This window comes from Hyalella azteca, unplaced genomic scaffold (assembly GCF_000764305.2).
Source record: "Hyalella azteca isolate HAZT.00-mixed unplaced genomic scaffold, Hazt_2.0.2 contig14071, whole genome shotgun sequence".
Taxonomy (NCBI): domain Eukaryota; kingdom Metazoa; phylum Arthropoda; class Malacostraca; order Amphipoda; family Hyalellidae; genus Hyalella; species Hyalella azteca.
This window is the reverse complement of record NW_025943970.1, coordinates 1-20,729: the sequence shown is the minus strand read 5'-3', so window position 1 is coordinate 20,729 and position 20,729 is coordinate 1. Positions and strand designations below refer to the sequence as shown.

Sequence of the window (20,729 nt, the reverse complement as noted above, 5' to 3'; positions counted from 1 at the left end):
TATCAGGGTCAGACAAGTCTGGACAAAAAACCTCCCAGACTTGCCTGGACGACTTTGCCGGGCATGGCCCCGACATACGTCCTGCGGTGCCCCTTGATCTCTGCCACGTCCGTCATGCCACCGACGCTGAACCTGAAGTACTGCACCAACACGTCACACGTCAGTACACTCAGAAAAATGAATTTGCATCATATTGTCCAAAAAGTAATATACTTGCTGCTTGTAGCACTTATATGTCCTTTTTACCGGGCCAAGATGACCAATATTAGAGCAAAAGTGCATCGCTATTTCGACAGTTTCCTTGATTTCATAAAGTGTAAGGTCCAATAAATCGGTAAACTAAATCTTATTGTATACNGCGAGCAAGCCAGTCACAATAAGCTTCTATTTTTAACCACAAGTCATGAAATTTACACTTTCCACGCATGGCGATGTAGAAAATGCACGCTGAAAATGGATCGCTGCCACTGCGGATCAAAAAGTTCTCAAATGCAACTTATCTCGGTGACCGAGCTCACTTCATTGGTTCTCCAATCAGAACGCAGTAAACAAGAGACTGCACAAACGGTAAACACGCGCAGCACAGAGAACACTTTTTTATGCAAATTCCATGACTTTCCATAACCTGAAATTAAATCTAATGACTTTCCAAACCTGGAAAGTGAAAAATCAAATTCCATGACTTTCCAGGTTTTCCATGACCGGTACGAACCCTGTATAAGCGTCTGGAGTATTGAATTTCAAATTTAAATTGTATTAAAAATTTTAAATGCATTGCGGTTCTATACAACAACGAGGCAAGACGCTCTTAAGCGCTTATGAATATATGGTCACAAGAGGCACTCCAGCGTGGCCTGAGACTGCTACATCCTAAACACATACCGAGTACTAAGTGGCTTCCAGGGATGAGGGGACAGCCAAACCTCCCTTCGCACTCGCAGTGCGCCTGGGCAAGAGGGTATAGAGTGCGTTATGCTTAGTGAGACACAAGTGTTGCTTTAGCTTAGTTACCCATGTGGGTCTTAGCCGCACTCAGAGAAACTAATGAGTTTTGTCCCAAATAGCGAAGCAATTTTGCTCTGATGTGGGTTATCTAGACAAAGTTTGGCAGGGCAAAACAGACGTATCAATGCTACACGCTGCAAGTGTGTCACTATTTGGACAATATAACCCATTCATTTTCTGAGTGGCAGCAACGACACGAGTATTGCTTTTACTTAGTAATGAAGCGGGTGTAGGTGCAACGACAGCAAGTCTAAATGGCTAGACTCTTCCAATGTTGTTTGCCAATTGCATACAAGGAACACGTTAAGGAATTTCTGTTCAAAAAAGTAACTATATTTGAAAACAATACACATGTTGCACAATAGTTTGATAACTGATCCAATGCTTCTCAGGAAACATGGAATGACAGATTACATAAAAGCAGTCAACTTTAGATGTTCAGTTGGAATCAGTCATAGTAGAAGCAGGTACTATTATGGATGATTATGAAATGATTATGATTTTTACAATGTATATCGATTAAGCTACTAGTAAGAAGTAAATATTCTTCTATCAGGGCTCATGGTTTACTCAATGTAATAAAAGGCATACAAATCAAGGCCAAAAATAGAATTCCTCTCAAGGCCAACATTTGACCTCCACGCGCAGAGCTGCTGCAGGCCTTTGACATATGCGACTATAGTGGAGGCCTTTACAGTCGTTACGCTGTGGGCAATTTGCATAGCCAGGGGTGGGTATGCAAAATCATACATTAACTACATGCTGGGCACAGCAAATGGAATAATTCCAGGACCACTTTAGGCTTAAGTTATTATGTAGGTATGCGCAGCCGTGTTGAATTTCTCAAGTTACAATACACAATAACAATCCTGAGCAAAACTGACTGAAAAGCCAAATTCAGAAATTAATTTCCTCAGAACACAGATAACAATTACCTTACAAAATTCCAAATACAATAAAACAATTTTGACAATGAAACATGTCCACCAGGGATTATAGAGGCTCAGTTCTCCTATGCACTAATCCAATATGAATTTGGTTCTAGAATTTCATCAACAAATATTATAGGAAATTTGTTTCGTTCATTTTTAGGAAATTTTTTTCGTTCGTTTGAAAAAACTGGCTTTATATGTTATCTGTTTCACTTAAAGTATAGGTACAGTTACTCAGATGGCTGATTTCTAGAAATTTTTCCATTCATCACAATGAACGAAGAAAATTTTAGCTCCAAGTCACCTTCATCACCTTCAGGACAGGCACCTTCATCACACTGGCAACACTATTGCTCCTACACCACTCAGTTCTTCACACTAGCGACACTATTGCTCGAACACCACTCGGTAGACGTCACTGTAGTCTGCAGCAAAGTGAACTTCGAGGCCCTCGGTGATGAATGACGGTAGGTCCGCGTAATCCTTCTTGTTCTCCGCGGGCAAAACCAAGCAAGTGACGCCAGCACGACGGGCCTGCGTATAATGGCCATTAAAGGAAAATTTCGAAAAAATTGAGTCAGGAATTCTTCACGATCATATAAAGAATACCTATTTCAAACGTATATTAAGGGAATTATTTCCCTTAATACACTTTATTAAGAAGAATCTAAGACTAGTTTCTCTTTGTAAGTACCTAGTACTATTACCAGCTATTACTAGTAACTATAGTGGTACTAGTATATTTATGAGAGAATTTTTCATTCTCAGGTTAATAGGTATGAAAGTTCAAAACGATGAACAATACAAAGCTGGATAAAAAACCAACGAAATTAAAATAAATAGTCACGTAAGAGGAGGCAGCCGGTAAAACTCCCCTCCTCACAAAAATTTTTCATTTTAAATCACAGTTAAAAATATTACATATGAATAAGAACATTCCTGGACTACTATGTTGCACTCACAGCGATAGTTTTCTCCTTAATACCGCCCACAGGCAATACTTTGCCCGTCAGAGAGACCTCCCCTGTCATGGCCACGTCCTGGCGAGTGGGCAGATTGCGGGCGAGAGATACGAGCGCCGTTACGATGGTGATGCCTGCGCTCGGGCCATCCTTGGGCACAGCGCCCTGTGTCAAGAAACAAAGCATCACAAGTAGGAACTGTTAAAAATAAGACTTATTTATCATTAGGAATTTCATGACAACTTATTCTAACCAGGAATTAGAGTAAGTTGGCATGAAAGAAACACGAGATTAGAGCAATCTTATCATGAGTATTACCTACTAATATTTTTCAACATTCTGGACCTTATCATGACGCACAACGCAGATGCAGCAGCAAACCGAAAAAACATGGAAGACCAGCTCACCTCATTTCTTGCACGGCCACGCACTCAGGCTTCTCGCTGACCAACGTGAATGCGGCGCGTCGCATGATGCGCTCGATGAGCTTCTGAAGGCTGCGCACGCCGGACTCGCGGCAGTAACGCTTGATCAGAGTTTCGATGGCTGCAGGCTCCAAGGAAATCTGCAATAAAATAATACGTGGAGCAGGGTTGCTATATTACAGGAAAACAATGTAAAAAGAATTCTACTTTTAAATTTATTTTCACAAGATGAAACGAGTAGGCAGCTACGAAACAAATACACATATGATACTTACTTGCCCACCGAAGAATCGAAATGAACAAAAACTATTGATATTCGGTAAAGTTACTGAATATGTACCTTTCAGGAAAATCAGATTTCGGGTCCAAAATTAACTACTTTCACAGATTATATAACCATCTCAACACTAATTAATTCCACAGTTCATAAAACTAATTTAACACTAATTAATTTCACAGATCATACAACTAACTCAGCACTAATTAATTTCACAGATCGTATAACTAACTCTGCACAAGTTAATTTCACAGATCATGGAACTAACTCTACACCATATAATTTCACAGATCCTATAACTCACTCTACACTAATTAATTTCACACATCATATAACTAACTCTAGATTAATTAATTTTACAGATCATTTAACTCAACAGTAACTAATTTCACAGATCATATTAACTGACTCTAGATTAATTAATTTTACAGATCATTCACGATCATTCATCAGCTCATACTTTTTGTTCCTCGATGCCAGACGCCTTCATGGCTTGAGGGATGAGGTAAGCTTTGGCAATCTCCATCTTTTCTTCGGCAACGTAACCAGAAATATCAATCATTTCCATGCGATCTCTGCAGACATATAGAAAATTATTTAAGTTTCTTTATTCAATAATAATGCATTGGACATCTATTATACCTACTAGGAGTTAATAGTGCAAGAAAAAACTTGACTCAAAAATAATTAAAAAACTTGAACATTACGAACAAAAACTCAGCAAACACATTATATAAGTGAAGAAATGTTCCAAAAACAAAACGAATATCGCTGACCAACGTGGATGTTGACCAGGAAATTTTCATAAAATATCATGGAAATGGACATGGGAATCACAAATATTGTTTTACAGGAAAGATGTCTGTGGTTGATATATACAGGGTGGGGCCGAACCGATTAAGCAGTTTTGAGGCAAAATAAAAGAGTAATGGAGGTACATAAAGAAGAAAGTTTATTTTCCTCGAGGTTAGCATAACATACCATTTAGAATACGGTACTTATGTTTTGAAAACAATATCAGGAAGATGGTGGCCGTTAGCTGCAACAAACTGTTGGAGTCATTCTCGGAAGTTTCCTACAGCACGATCACACATATGGCGAGGTATGGCCATAACCTCTGACATAATCCGTTCCCTTAGCTGTGATAGGGTGTAAGGGCGACTTCTGAACACCAGCTAACGGCCACCATCTTCCTGATATTGTTTTCAAAACATAAGTATTCTAAATGGTATGTTATGCTAACCTCGAGGAAAATAAACTTTCTTCTTTGTGTACCTCCATTACTCTTTTATTTCGCTTCAAAACTGCTCAATCGGTTCTGCCCCACCCTGTATTACATGAGATGGTCAGGTAGAATATGGTTGTAAGCGGTATTACCTGAGAGGGTCCGGAATGGTGTCGAGGACGTTAGCGGTGCAGATGAAGAGAACTTTGGACATATCCACAGGCACGTCCATGTAGTGGTCCAGGAAGTTGGCGTTCTGCTCAGGGTCGAGCAGTTCGAGCAGCGCTGCTGCAGGGTCCCCTTGGTAACCGCGCCCAATTTTGTCCACTTCGTCTATGAGTACGACGGGGTTTTCTGTTTCGGTTTTCTTCAGACACTGCACAACGATTATTAAGTTATTAATTCAGATATATGCAATCGTGTGAACGAAGAACAGAGAGAACTAAATAAAACAAAGGAAGAAGATAAATTAACCGTAAAAAATTAGCCAAAAATTTGGCATGAAAGTCATTAAATCAACTCAACACTCCAACAAGATTGCGTGCCGTATAATTATCAATCGTTATCTACAATTAAAATTAGACTATCATAACACGATGAAAAACAGATAATATAAATCCATTTTTTGTCCAAGTCAAGCAAGTCTGGACAAAAAAATCTCCCCGACTTACCTGGACGACTTTGCCGGGCATGGCCCCGACATACGTCCTGCGGTGCCCCTTGATCTCTGCCACGTCCGTCATGCCACCGACGCTGAACCTGAAGTACTGCAGTCACAACGTCACACGTCAGTACGCTCAGAAAAATGGATTTGTATCATATTGTCGAAAAAGTAACATGCTTGCTGCTTGTAGCACTTGTATATCCTTTTTACCGGGCCAAGATGACCAATATTAGAGCAAAAGTGCATCGCTATTTCGACAGTTTCCTTGATTTCATAAAGTGTAAGGTCCAATAAATCGGTAAACTAAATCTTATTGTATACTTCACAAAGCCATTTAGTATTACCCACACCACGTTGTAATATTTCTAATAATAAGTAGCGCTACAAAGGTAACATGAGTCGGCATCACAGCCAGGACTACGAGGGATGCACTGCATTCAACAACTTAGAATCATTTTATTACTAATAACGTTACTTTATTCTTAACTCGGAACATTAATACAGCAAACATTAAGAGACATCATTACTTGTAAATCCTAGATCAAGGATTTCTGTATCTTCTATTTATCACATTCCATTTCATTCATCATGAACAAACAATAACAATAATTGTTACACTATTCCAGGATAAAGATAAAAATTAAGACCTTTCTATGAATGGTTTCTTTGGCAACAGCCTGCAAATGTAAGCAATAAGAAGCTAAGGGTTCTTTCCCTTCCATCATTTTGTTTATCATGAACGAAGCAAAACAATAGTTACACTATACCAGGATAAAGACAAAATACAAATAAACCTTTCTGTTGAGGGCTTTAGCGATGGACTTGACAATGCTAGTCTTGCCAACGCCGGGGGGGCCGTGGAAGCACAGGATCTTGCCCTGCGTGCTGCCCCGCAGTTGAGCCACGGCGATGAACTCTGCACAACACAATGTTTTCTATTGCAATCCAATCTCATGTGACGGCTAGTGCCACATATTATACTAGTATATTGCTGTATTATGATCGTATTGTAGCAAAGCGCGAACAGTCAAATGACTAGACTTAATAGTCTAGACTTCCACTTCATAGACTAGACAACAAGTGGAGAGAATAGGAATATAAAATTAGGGCCAACGGTACAATTGCAGAAGCTTAATTTTGTTGGAAAAAGTTTCTGAACGTAATCTCTTCAAAAAAAAAAAAAAGTTTTCAATGTTAGTACAATAGACTATAATAAACTCTTTGGGAATAATTAATAAACAAACCCAGAATTCTCTTCTTGACATCTTCAAGACCGTAATGATCTTCATCGAGGATTTTCTTAGCTTTATCGAGATCGAGATGTTCTTCACTGGTGACGCCCCACGGCAGGACGGTGAGCCAGTCAAGGTAGTTGCGCGTGACGCTGAACTCAGACGAGTGGTTGTCCAGGAAGCCGAGCTTGCTGAGCTCCTCTTCGATCACTTCTAGGATAGGCTCAGGCACAGTCTTGTCCTGCGGTATCAAGTGCCGAACAAGCGTGAACACAACAGAACCTTATCAATTGATAGAACCATTAACATTTTAGGTAGGAAAGCATCAAGAAAAAAATATGGAACAATTTCATCTCTCGGGCTCGCAAACTCTCGAGTGATGGATTACAATCTAAAGTTAAAAAAAAAGTTATTATTATTATTTTAATATTATATTACTAAAAAAGTTATTTTTCTACGTCGGGAGGCTAAAATTATTAGATGAAATATCAATTAGATCAACAAATGACTTCTATGTAATGAAGAACATCAACAACTTACCTTGAGGCGAGCTCTGAACTTCTCTTCGATGGCATCTTTGTCATCTTTTTCCAGGCCAAGTTCTTTCTTGATGACCTTGAGCTGCTCGTTGAGCATGTACTTGCGGTGGTGGGTGCGCACCTTCTCCTCTACTTCCTGGTACCATCAATATATGACATTAAAGATAATATTTACATGCCTGACAATTAAAAGAATATATACATGACTGTTATAGGGATATTTAAAATAAAGGTAAAGGAATAACTTCATGACAGTTAGAAGGAATATTTAAACATTTAGGAGAATACTAGCTTGATAGTTGAAGGAATACTTCAGAGAAAAACTAGTATTAGTAGAAAGAAACCTTATCATATTTCCTCGAGTGAAAAATGTAAAATATTGTCTGAAAATAAATATATTCTGACATCTACTTAGATAGGTATATGAAATAAATAGGTATACCTTGGAAATTGCAATATAAAGCTCTGATAAAACAGTTATACTTGATAACATGGTTTCACGCCCTACAATTGCAGCTGGCAGGCTGCACTGCAATCTTGTTTTAACAGGAGCAACTAGTCTCACCTTAGCAATAGATGCTTGCAGCTTACTCAGCTCATATTCCTTTTTAACAAGAGCCAGAGCCAGCATCAGCCGTTCTCTGATCTGCAACATTGGAGTTTGAAAATAACTTGTAGAAATAAATTACTTTAAATAGCAAGTCACCACATTTAATGCTTGAATTAAACCAGACGCATAGAACACGTTGAAGAGAAATAGTCAGAAAATATGTTTGAAAAAATGAAAGTAATTTGAGATGAAATTGGGAGAATTTTTCGAAACACAAAAATCTATTGATAATTATTTTGTTTTCTACAACACGATCAATTTTATCCATTCAATAGCATAAATTACTTCAAGTAAACATGCTCGATTTTACAACACCATCAGATTCACTTGACCCAATGTGATCAGTGTGTAATGTGATCACTGTGTAATGTGATCAATCCATCAATGTGAATCTATAGTAAAATTTGTCAAGTTATTGCTGCGCAATGCACGAGTCAGTGAATACATTTTGCTCCTCGAGAATTTGTTGAAGTTCAGCAGGAGACGCTGAGGTGAGGGAGGCTGCAAGGTCTGCCAAGTAGATGGGGTTGTCCACGTTAAGTTACTGAGAGCCGTGACTTGTAACTTACTGAGAGCCGTGACTCGTAAGTCAAGTTGTCTTACATAAATGGTCCGTTTAGCTCGTAGATCTGGGGGTATAATTGGGGTCAAGTTGATTTTTCTAAAGGCTTCTGGCGCATCGGTGACAGCACAAATGCCCGTAGCTGTGTCTGTCATTCGAATCAGTGGAGCGTCGAGTTCTTTAAATGTGGTTTGAAAGATTTTAGGTCGGTCGGTAGGAAGTCTGGGGTCAATTTTTTTAATTTGAATTCTGTAGGTCTGGGGTCTCGAGCGTTCATGAGATTGATGGTTGATTTGATAAGTTCGATGAAGATGAGGGGGGATGACATGATGATAAGGATGGAAGTCGAGGTCGTGGTGGTTGGTTGGTCGCGCAGCCCCTAGCCCTCTGGGACGAGCCCGTCGGGTTCGGGCGTGAGGGGAGGGCATGGGATAAGGGGAGGGGAGGGAGCGAAAACACAGGTATATGATGGGACTGCAGTCGTATGCACGAAAGAATGGTAGAGATAGAGGCAAAAAAGAAGTAGTCACTTATTCCTAGCGACACTCACCACACGAAGGCTGCTAATCCCAAGGGTTCGGAGGCTGTTGGTCTGAGGCTTCGGGAGAGAACAAGTCACAACCACACTAATAGCCACGAGGGGCCCCTGCTTAACTGAATCCAGGTCTGGAGATCACATTATGCGCTGTATTACAAATATGCAAATGATTATAACAACTGGAGTTACTTGATGTCGTAAAATCCTAGGTCGGTGCTAATATTATCAAAGTGTAGCTAATTCATATTCAACAGTATTTCAATTGCAGTTGATAATTATTAATGATGCTTAAGGCAATAACATGGTTACTAATATTGCGTTAGAGTTGATGAGTAACTCCACTAAACTTCAATAGGCTAGCAGCGTTCATAGAAAATGAGTTCCGGGATAACTGGAAGAAATATATAAACATGGTCGCTAGAAATTATTCCTCATGGCGACAACGGAAAATTCAGTTTTAGAAATATATTGGTAAATTATTGAAACTTCTGAAAATTTCCAGTTGCAATGTGTACACTTAAGATCAAAATACCCTGTTAAATTGTCACTGGTTGTCAGGGGATTATGTAACTATATATATTGATAGTCTGCAATGTATTGGCACAATCTGCCCAATTTTATCGGTGCCTGCAACACCCGCCCTCCTGACGCTGCAAACCTCGAACTGCCCCAAGTAGATCTGCTCACTCAGGCCCTCCTGGCCGCCGACACCCAAGCCCTCGTCAGCAGTCAAGAAGTGAACCTGGCAACCGCACGTCGCGGTCCTGACGAAGGCGTTCTTAACTGAATCCAGGTCTGGAGATCAGATTACGCGCTGTATTACAAATATGCAAATGATAATGACAACTGGAGTTACTTGATGTTGTAAAATCCTAGGTCGGTGCTAATATTATCAAAGTGTAGCTAATTCATATTCAACAGTATTCCAATTGCAGTTGATAATTATTAATGATGCTTAAGGCAATAACATGGTTACTAATATTGAGTTATAGTTGATGAGAAACTCCGCTAAACTTCAATAGGCTAGCAGCGTTCATAGAAAATGAGTTAACTGGACGAAATATATAAACATAATATATATATATAATAACTGGAAGAAATATATAAACATGGTCGCTACATATTATTCCTTATGGCGACAACGGAAAATTCAGTTTTAGAAATACAGTATATTGACAAATTATTGAAACTTTTGAAAATTTCCAGTTGCAATGTGTACACTTAAGGGGAGCGTCTGGGTCAAAATCGAATTTTTTTGGGGTTTTTATACTCATCTTAAAGCTTACATTCTGACGCATCTAACGGTACCAAAACCATCTCTGTACGTTGATTTATGCGTTCACGACAGATCGCGAAAGGGTTAGGGGTGGTGGAGTTCCTTAATATTTAATATAGGCCTAAATTACCGGTGGCACACTTAAATAGCTAGTCTGAACACGCTGTGCTTCAGTTATCCGCCTGCAGTCATATGGGATGGTTCTCGTGCCGTCGTTCGCACCAGCCTTGACAGAAATTAAGCTCCAATATCGTGTAGTCTTGCAACCTCGCACCCTTGAATGTCTTTTTCGAGGCGCACGCGACTTTGTTGGGCCCTACTGAAAAGTTAACTTATTGTCACTGCAAACCTATCTCCGCCTAGAGTTTTGAAGCTACAGCAATGAGACATATACCATTCGATTCGCAATTGAATTATCTAGAGATTCGTCGTAGCTTTTTCCAATTTCGTTATAGTTTTGAAAATATTTCGAAAAAGGGGGTAGAAAAAGGGGGATATGGAAAAATTTTCGAAAATTTTGCGAAAAATACTCCCCCATCCACAAAAATTCGAAATCCGAAAAAAGCTACGACGAATCGATAGATATGGTCCTTACACATCGAATGATATGCGTCTCAATGTTGTAGCTTCGAAATCCTAGGAGGAGATAGTTTTCTACGGTACACCCTTTTTTCCGTTTTCTAAGAATTTCACGTTTTCTTTCATTTTTTTCGAAAAATTCACACGAACAAAAAAGTCTTAGAATTCTGTTTTACATATGAGTACCAAGTTTCAAAACGATCCGTCTGTAAACAAAAAGTTTTTTCAGCACCCAGATGCTCCCCTTAAGATCAAAATACCCTGTTAAACTGTCACTGGTTGTCAGGGGACTATTTAACTATATATATTGATAGTCTGCAATGTATTGGCACAATCTGCTCAATTTTATCGGTGCCTGCAACATCCGCCCTCCTGACGCTGCAAACCTCGAACTGCCCCAGGTAGTGCTGCTCACTCCGGCCCTCCTGGCCGCCGACACCCAAGCCTTCGTCAGCAGTCATGAAGTGAACCTGGCAACCGTACGTCGCGGTCCTGACGAAGGCGTCAGCAGTCATGAAGTGAACCTGGCAACCGCACGACGCGGTCCTGACGAAGGCGTCAGCAGTCATGAAGTGAACCTGGCAACCGCACGTCGCGGTCCAAACGAAGGCGCAGAAGCTGCGCGTCCTACAGACGTCGCCTCGCGTTCTCTTACGTCGCAACTCTCCGTCAGCTGTCAAGCGGCAACTCTCCGTTCCCTGTCAAGCGGCAACTGCGTAATGAAATCAAATTCTACATATTTAGCACAGGACGTATGTAAAAATATAGAAAAAATACTCCTTCTCGTCGGGACTTTTGACCTGCAACGCTTCGCTGTCCTGTCACTCTCGTCGGGACTTTTGGCGTGCAATACCTCGCTGTCCTGCCACTGTTGTGTCTAGATTTCTACTGCTGGTCTCCAAATATACTCTAGTTTGATTACTGTTCTGCTGTTTACGCTCGAATATACTCTAGTTTTAAGATTAGCAGCGGAATTCTGGTGATTTGATGTAGCAGGATTTGGAATAGCCGGATTCTCAAACTTCGGGGAATATCTATCCCAGGCAGCGCCAGGTTTAGCTGTTACAAAAAGATCAAAATTCGAGTGACCAAATACAATCGAACAACGAGGAGCCTGTATTAGAAGCAGGCATTCAGACAGCAACAAATGAGTTGGTTGCGAGCGCAGTAAGAGGACAACCGCTCATTTAAACATGTTGGACACAACATCGTTCGAGGCCATCTGGACGTTGAGAACAATAGTATCATCCAGTTTGAAGGGTAGAATAAGAGCCGCCATAGGCATGGGTATATTTTGTTTCAACTACATGAAACCAGAATAAAAGGCACCAGTCCTAAAGCAGCGAAATTATGCATTAATGAGCCCGGTTTATGAAAAATACTTCTCATGAAATAAGCAACATAGCAAATAATCAATTATTGTAAAACTTACAACATATGTCAGGGCTAGTATAGTATCAACTAATCTTACTCAGAAAATTTGCAAACAAGAATGTGTAACTAATCTTGATACCAGCAAAACACTAAAATTAAACAAACTGAATCTATTGGGAGTTTAGCATGGTTACTGAACTACCATAAAAGTCAATCTCAAGTACAACGATGCAAGAATGTATTCCGTTGTCAGAAAACCGTCAGTTTATTTAGTAACCATCAGCCAGTGAACTAGAGGGTAATTGCATCAGCTACCCCCAAGAGCATGACAGCCATTCTCACAACACCGACGGCTTCTAGTCCCTCATGAAGGCTTCATTAAAACTGGCGGCTGATATTCTTATGAAGTAGCATTCAAGCCCCAACAAAAGAACAGCTTTGTTGTTCTCGTTCATTTTCAAGCCATCTCAAGAGACTGCAACCTTCGACTGACATTGAACAGCTGAGCCCCTCTTCCTTGGTGGCAGTGGGTGCCTTTTAGGTACTCTACACGGCTTGTTCCTGATTTTGTTGAAAGTTTAATCACAAATACAGTAACAGAGGAGCTTTCCTTTTGAATGCTTGCAAAGAAAATCTATTTTAAGTTCCCTTTTGTGATGCAAGCATAATCACATGCAGTGCACTGAAAAGGTTTTTCTGCCAAATGCTTGCAAAGAAAATGTCTTTTCAAGTCCACTTTTGTGGTGCAAGCATAATCACACTCGGAGCACTGAATGGACTTTCCTGTTGAATGTTTGCGAAGAAAATGTATTTTCAGGTTCCCTTTTTCGATGCAAGCATAATCACACTCAGAGCACTGAAGGAGTTTTTCTTTTGAATGTTTGCGAAGAAAATGTATTTTCAAGTTCCTTTTTTGGTGCAAGCATAATCACACTCGGAGCACTGAAGGGGTTTTTCTGCTGAATGCTTGCAAAGAAAATGTCTTTTCAAGTCCACTTTTGTGGTGCAAGCATAAACACACTTGGAGCACTGAATGGACTTTCCTGTTGAATGTTTGCGAAGAAAATGTATTTTCAAGTTCCCTTTTTCGGTGCAAGCATAATCACACTTGGAGCACTGAAGGGGTTTTTCTTTTGAATGTTTGTAAAGGAAATGCTTTTTCAAGTCCCCTTTTGTGGTGCAAGCATAATCACACTCGTAGCACTGAACGGACTTTTCAGTTGAATGTTTGCGAAGAAAATGTTTTTTCCAGCTCCCTTTCTCGGTACAAACATAATCACACTCGGGGCACTGAAGGTGTTTTTCTTCTAAATGCTTGCAAAGAAAATGTCTTTTCAAGTCCACTTTTGTGGTGCAAGCATAATCACACTCGGAGCACTGAATGGATTTTTCTGTTGAATGTTTGCGAAGAAAATGTATTTTCAAGTTCCCTTTTTCAGTGCAAGCATAATCACACTCGGAGCACTGAAGGGGTTTTTCTGTTGAATGTTTGTTAAGAAAATGCCTTTTCATGTGCCCTTTTGTGATGCAAGCATAATCACACTCAGAGCACCGAAAAGATTTTTCTGTTGAATGTTTGTAAAGAAAATGTATTTTCAAGTCCCCCTTTGTGGTGCAAGTATGCTCACACTCAGAGCAACAAAACTTCTTCACTGATGAACGCTTAGAGAGGCAATGCTTGTGCAAGACTTTTTTGCAATCATTAGCATATTTACTTCCACAGTATTTCTGTGTATTCCTTTTAGGATGCTGTGAGATAATATGTTGTTTGAGATCAGCTTCAGTGGCACACAAATTAAAACAGAATTGGCATTGGTGTTCACTTCGGCACAAATTTTTGTAGTTCATACGCTCTTGCATTGATTTCCTTTTGGTGCCTAATAGTTCATTGTCAGGGAACCTAAATGATTTTTCCACGTGTTGCTTGGAGCTGGGCGCCCCAGAGTCGTCAACGTCACAAGCAGCATCTCCTGATGCCGGTGCTGACCCACCTTCGCCAAACTATTGATAGAAAAGCAGAGTAAAACAATCTCTCATATTAATAACAGCCACATTAAACAGTTGACTTTCAGGTTTGATCCCCAGTAAAATACTCGAGTTGTTCTAAAAGAAATGAAAATTGTGACAAAAGTTTGGGAATATTTGCCTAGTTTGTTTTGGTTCAAAAATGATTCCTCAGCTTTATTAGTTGGTCAGCAAATAAATGAGTTAATGTTGCCAGGCCTAAACTTAAGGCATAAATTCTGCCTCTGCAAATATAAACACAAATAAAATGCAATGCTAAAATGCATTGTAAAGTTAGATACATTTCATTCATATATTTCAAAAACATAGATTTTAAACTTGAAGCTGATTTCCAAGAGTGCTATTGTTGTGCCAATGTAATGTGACACTTTGAAAGCAGGCAATGTCCCGATTTATTTATTCAACAAAACTTGTAAGTCTCAACAACCAAATCAACAGCCACCCTCTCAACACCACACATGGCCCAGTACCACTGCCGCCCTCATAAATATTAATAGCCAACCCCTTCTGATTGAACACAACCCAAAAATCATTGGCCTAACCCTTGATTCCATGCTTACTTTCACCACCCAAAACGAAACCACGTAAGCAAAGTCCACAAAAAGCAAAACATGATGGAAGTCCTCTGAGTAACATCATATGGACATGACGAAGAAACCTTATTACAAACCTACAAAATCATCGGCCATACAATAACTAATAATGCCTGAATCAGAATTGGACCCCAATCAGTCATTCCTCCAACTTGACCTGACTACAAACGGTTCAAAATTCCAGCTTTGCCTACAATAACTGGTAGCCACAACACAACAGCCAAACAATATCTTCATTCTGAATGATAAATGCTTGCCATCCTACAACACACCGACCTTCTCTCCACCCAATACCTCCATCTGAAACACCCCTGATACCAAATCACAAGAACAAACCCCTAACCCTGCAACATGAGAGACTCTCAGAACACCAATTATTATTAGAAATTTTGTTTAGTTTGGTTTATTTATTGGAAATTATGCTCCGTTTTAATGTAATGGAGACAAGGAAGATTAAGTTTGAAGCGAGTCAACTTCAGGGATTAAGTTTGTTCAGAGGAAAATTAGCTTGGAAGTGACTCTAAAAATTGTTCTTTGATGCAGTACTTGCTACTGTAAACTTGATGCAACCTATATCATTTCCTATTAATCCATTTGAATTAATGCATGCCAAGGGCGTAATTTATTACTTTAATGCATGCGGTATCACCTCTTTGGTCTGGCCCAACATACTAGGTGTCGTTGACACATTTAATATTCTTGGCATCATTGCCGGCCTTTGTGCCAATCTTTGCATTTTAACACTTAAAACTTATCTTGCTACCCTTGAGTTGGGCCGGCCAGTATTTCATTTCTTTGTACATGCACCTATTAACAATTTCACCCTGAAAGGCTTTCATGCCACTTCTATAATCAGCCAGCGGCTGATTGAATATAACTGAATATTAATTACCTAATTAAATGAAAATTAACTTGTATCTTATTCAAAAGTTTAATATGCCCAATTCAATTTCATACTAGTAAGCAAAGTCCAGTCCTTTTTCACAATATAACTGTAGAATACCTGACACTGACCCTCATAATGCGTAATCATTGCGCATCAACGGGTGCCAGCTAACCAGCTATTCGTCATCGGTGCTCAATTGATTTGTTTGAGGAGGTTAGCCTGGGAATGTGACCACTCTCTTGTCTTACGCCGCTAAAATAGTGAACAAAATTGTTTGAATCTTGGAACTTTGTGCATTCATATTCATTGCAGTGACGCCCAGTATTCTTTCATTCCAGTTTCCACTCCAGGAAACCTGACTGTATTGTCGCAATTTAACACGGCGCAAAATTCTGGGAAAATTCCTGCAGCTTTCAATTAAAATTTTGGTTCGAACTTTGGTATTTGTGTCTATTTCCTTACATTATATCAATGCAATTCAACCATTACTACCAATCAATACCAATAGTGCTACCCTTAAGAAAAGCTAGTAACAACTTCCACACCGAAGCCTTTGACTCATATCACACACCAGAACTGCTCAACTACGGGACTCCTGCACTACCAAATATAGACAAATCTGTACTGTCACTCCACAGATTAACAAGATGTGCCCTGGCACAATTTTTTACTGGTCACTGCATTTCATTAAACCGCTATTAAAAGGGAATCAACAATAACATCACTTGGAGATACCCAGCTGTGACCGTGCATTGGTTTCAGCGTTGGCCGGGTCAGAGATGCCAGTAAGTTGGGCCAGCTCAGCTATATGTATGGATATTATATGCACCCAAGCAGGCCATGGACAGCCTCAAGATAAAATAGCTACTGATGGAACCTAAGCAATCAATTTTTGTCCCATGCTGTGTGGTGATATTACCAATCCCATCCTTTCTTGAATGTGATCCCAGATACATGAGAAAAGGGTGAGTTGTGAAATCAAAGGTATTGCCATCTATTTCTTGAGATAAAAATAATTAGATTTCACTTGCAGGATTAAATTATATTGGTAAAATGACATGTGCTCCCAGTATCACTACCAGTACTTGTAAAGCCGCCTATTTTATACTTAACTGCCAACAATAAAACGAAACAATGGTGATTTAAAAGATTTGGGAAAATCTCTCTTAAATTCATTGTTTACAGTAAATTAGATACAGGTGAAATTATTCGAAATGCATACCTGATTTGACAACAGAGCAGAAATTTTCAGGGAGGAGTTTGGGTGGGCGTCATGAGCCTCAACTTGAGCTTCCATCTTGCACGGCACACAAGAGGAGAGTGCAGGTGCAGGGCTGAGATGTGCAGTTGAACAAGCCTGGGGATGTGGAGGACAATGTTGATGTGGCTGTAGTGATGTGTGCATTTTACAAGATACTGGTCACTGCATTCCATTAAACCGTTGTTAAAGGAGAATCAACAATAACATCATTTAGAGACCCAGCTGGCCATAGTCATCTTTTAGTCATTTATATATATATTTTTTAGCGCCGCCAGCAAATGCCCAGAGCTCTACAAAAGAAGCGCAATAAGTGCTCTCATCCAACGAGCACTCAAAACCTGCTCCTCTGAAAATGATTTGAATACGGAGCTGAAAAATTGCAAAAGAACCTTAGTCAATAATGGATTTGCAAATAGAACAATTGACAAGGAAATTTCAAAGCTTTGATCGAACCAAAACAGACGCAACCATGAACCAGAGACTGACGCAAACGTCACAACCATCTACTATGAGAACCAAATGACCAGCGGTTATAAAGCAGATGAACGGATCCTTCATTCTATCGTTCACAATAACATCGTGAACGTAACTAATAATAAAATTAAACTATTGATTTATTACAAAAACAAGAAAATACAGAATCTTGTAATGAACAATAACCCTTGCAAAAAAACGGGAGTTTTCCAAGAGACCAATGTAGTCCATAAATTTTCTTGCAATAGAGAAGGTTGTAGACTTCTCCCCAACATGGACTACATCGGGCTCACAACTACGACATTAAGCCGACGTCTCACGTGCCACCTTCAATCTGGTGGACCAAAGAACCACCTGATGGAAGCCCACAACGAGACCATCACTCGTACGGTGCTGGAAGAATGCACCAGCGTCGTCATGAGATGCCCCGACGCCAACCGACTCATGATAGCTGAGGCCCTCATCATTAAGGATAGGACCCCAGCCATCAACCTTGAAACTACTGGATTTGTCAGAACCTTGAGACTGTTTCTGGAGTAATTTTCGGTGCTTTGATTCTAAATTATTTTGTGATTTTGTAATTATTCCTAACTATTTTGATTTTTGAGTAGTATCCTATTTACTTGATTTTGTACTTATGTCAACGCTAATTTCATCACTCAATGCGCCTTTTAACTTGATAATTAATGATAGACACATTCGAAACGTCGTTAACGAAATAAAAATGTCCATCTGTAACCTGATTTTCGATTTGCCAGTTCAAACTAAAAATATTGTTCGATATATTGAAAAAACTAATAAGAAAATTGCGAATAAAACAAATTCTCTGGTCTTAAATGAAACCTGCTTGAAAGAAGAAATTCTGCCAACCTATACTAATATATATAGTAACAATAATTGCACTTTACCGGACTATGCTTATTTTTGGCCCAGTGACATAGGCAAAATTGTTAAAGAAGTAAAAAGAACTTAACCTGGCTGGACCTAACCTTAATAGAAATGTGCCAAGCAATGTAAAGAAGGGTTTTATACACACCTAACCCTAACTCTAACCCTAACCTAACAAGGTTGGCGTTTTTTAGAATATCCGGTAGTGTAGTTCATTTATTTTTGTGTCTGGTTTTTAAGTACAAACTAATTGCAGAGTTAATTACCGGACTCGATTTTGTCTGGTTTTGTACCCCCTGTCCGGTAATGTTACCAATTTTGTCTGGTAATTGTTCGAAATTCTTATATATACAGTGGGGGGAAATAAATATTCGTACACTTGAAAAATCGTATTTTAATGTATGTAAGTACACAAACTTAACAGGAAAAGTGATTTAAATTATGTATAGAGACGCATAGTTTTCAAAAATACTATCAAAAGAAATTAAATCTCAATGCAACAAAAAACAATGCAACATGTTCACTTCTTCGGGTGTTAGGCTAAGGCTATGCAAAGGCTTCCCATGGCTGCATGGCATGCAAAAAAAAAACAGAAAAAAAGGATCAAGGGAACTAAAATAAGTGAACTATCAGCTAAAAAAAACAAAAAAATTGATGGCTACAGAAATCCAGTATCATCAGTAGATTCAGTACTGCAGTGGCTTGATGAGTTGATTTTTCCATACTAGGCGGGAGCTAGTGGCCTAGCAGGCTAGCACATTCAGCAACAGCATTAAGCAATAAAACAAGAATGTTATCTTGTAAGCAGAAAAATATCACATACTATTTTAGTATTTACTATTACATTTTTAGGAATACCAAAAATATGGCATTAATATGTGCATTTTTATTTAATTAATTTTATTATTTATAGGGCCTTATTAACATTAAATTTATAGTTTATCAAAATCATTTCATGGCTTAAAAATTCCTAACATGACTGAGAAAATAGATTTATGGCACCCCAAAATTTAAATTTTCAACATCTAATTATAATATCAATTTAATCAATAAGCTGAGACATCATAGTGGCAAAGCATAGAGTTTTTTTAGACTCTTCCTTGTCCCTTGAGACTTTGAGTTAATTTTTGAGTCCTATAAGTAGACCAGTAAAGTATCTTGGATACAAGAATTATCATACATAAGGAATCTGTTAAAATCTTGAGTAAATGAGGAAATTAAAAATGAACTGATTCTAAAAAATCACTTGTTTGCCACTGTGAGCTGAGTGCTGAGAGAATTAAAAATTTAGTAGAAACTCAAACTATGTCTATAGGATAGATTTTTTGAAAGCCAACTAGTAAATAATAATTACCACTAGGAAGCCACTGGACACTAATAACGCACTAACCAGTGGCAGAGTGGCTACTAGGCCGCACTAGCTATTGGCAATTTTGGCATTGGGTGAAATTCAAGACTCGTAGGACGTAGGCTATGCAGAGTTCGAACGTCGGGGCTGACTGAGCGGTCTGAGCCTGTATTGCTGCCAGTGCCTGTACGGGCTCTCGCAGTCGCAGAAGACGCAGACGAGCTCAGTTTTAGTAATAATATATACTACGATAAAAAAACTATTAAATAAACTCACTTGACTAAAATAAACGCCGCTAAGGTCAGCTTGAACAAGTATAGTCAAGACTCGACGAGTTTTCGATACTAGAACGTTTCAGATGAATAAGTACTGTGACTACTGTCTACTTGCAGCATAAAAAGGCATGCGACTTTGCAGTTGTTTTGATTCTTGGCGAAAAATTCATAATCGAGCACATGTTCGCAGTGAGATCATATTATTCATATATGTGAGTCTAATATTGTTACGCGCCTGAGAACGTCACGAGACTCTATTTGATTGGTGAACAATTGATTATGAAGTGAAATAATTTATTTGTAGCAATCGGTGGAAATTGCATTTGTGATCGCAAAAGAAAAAAAGTGTTAAAACACAGACTTTATTTGTGTATAGTAGTGCTAGCATTGAATAAGTCCTCCGGCTAGATTTCTTGCAACTGACGTCTATGCTATGAAGCTACTGCTCGCTCACTAGTTCTACAAGACGATGGTACATATATAAAGTCCTAATATAGATAGCTGCATCTCTATGCTTAGTCTCTATGCCATTAACGGATAGTAATAATCTGAGTTATACTCGGGTAGAAGGCTGTTCTGAGAGGGTTATAAAGTGATTTATTCACATCTATGAGGAATTTATACTTGACATTTGAGATGCTTTGGCAAAATTTAGGTACACTGATCTACTGGCTCCCTTTCCTATACAGCAGGTGAATCCAAAATTCACTCAACACTGACTCACGAGGTAATTAGATCTCTGCTGACAACTTAACTTGCTGGGCCCCAAAATGACGTCT

General features: G+C 39.2%; 1 protein-coding gene and 1 long non-coding RNA gene across 2 annotated transcripts; both read right to left on the bottom strand.

Moving 5' to 3' along the window:
• Positions 1 to 1,322: 1,322 nt before the first annotated feature.
• Positions 1,323 to 11,287, bottom strand: LOC108674639 (lon protease homolog, mitochondrial-like). Its single transcript, XM_018162598.1, is given in 13 exon segments — positions 1,323 to 2,471; positions 2,900 to 3,068; positions 3,307 to 3,464; positions 4,062 to 4,176; positions 4,979 to 5,202; positions 5,498 to 5,593; positions 6,285 to 6,406; positions 6,735 to 6,963; positions 7,263 to 7,397; positions 7,827 to 7,907; positions 8,317 to 8,435; positions 9,599 to 9,766; positions 11,182 to 11,287. Coding segments are annotated over 13 exon segments (1,869 nt in total). The 3' UTR covers positions 1,323 to 2,324.
• A 2,525-nt stretch (positions 11,288 to 13,812) lies between these two features.
• LOC125178964 lies at positions 13,813 to 17,028 on the bottom strand. The gene is made up of 2 exons (XR_007157098.1): positions 16,927 to 17,028; positions 13,813 to 14,201 (listed from the first exon to the last, which is right to left on the bottom strand). It is a non-coding gene; the product is annotated as an uncharacterized LOC125178964 (long non-coding RNA).
• Positions 17,029 to 20,729: the final 3,701 nt, after the last annotated feature.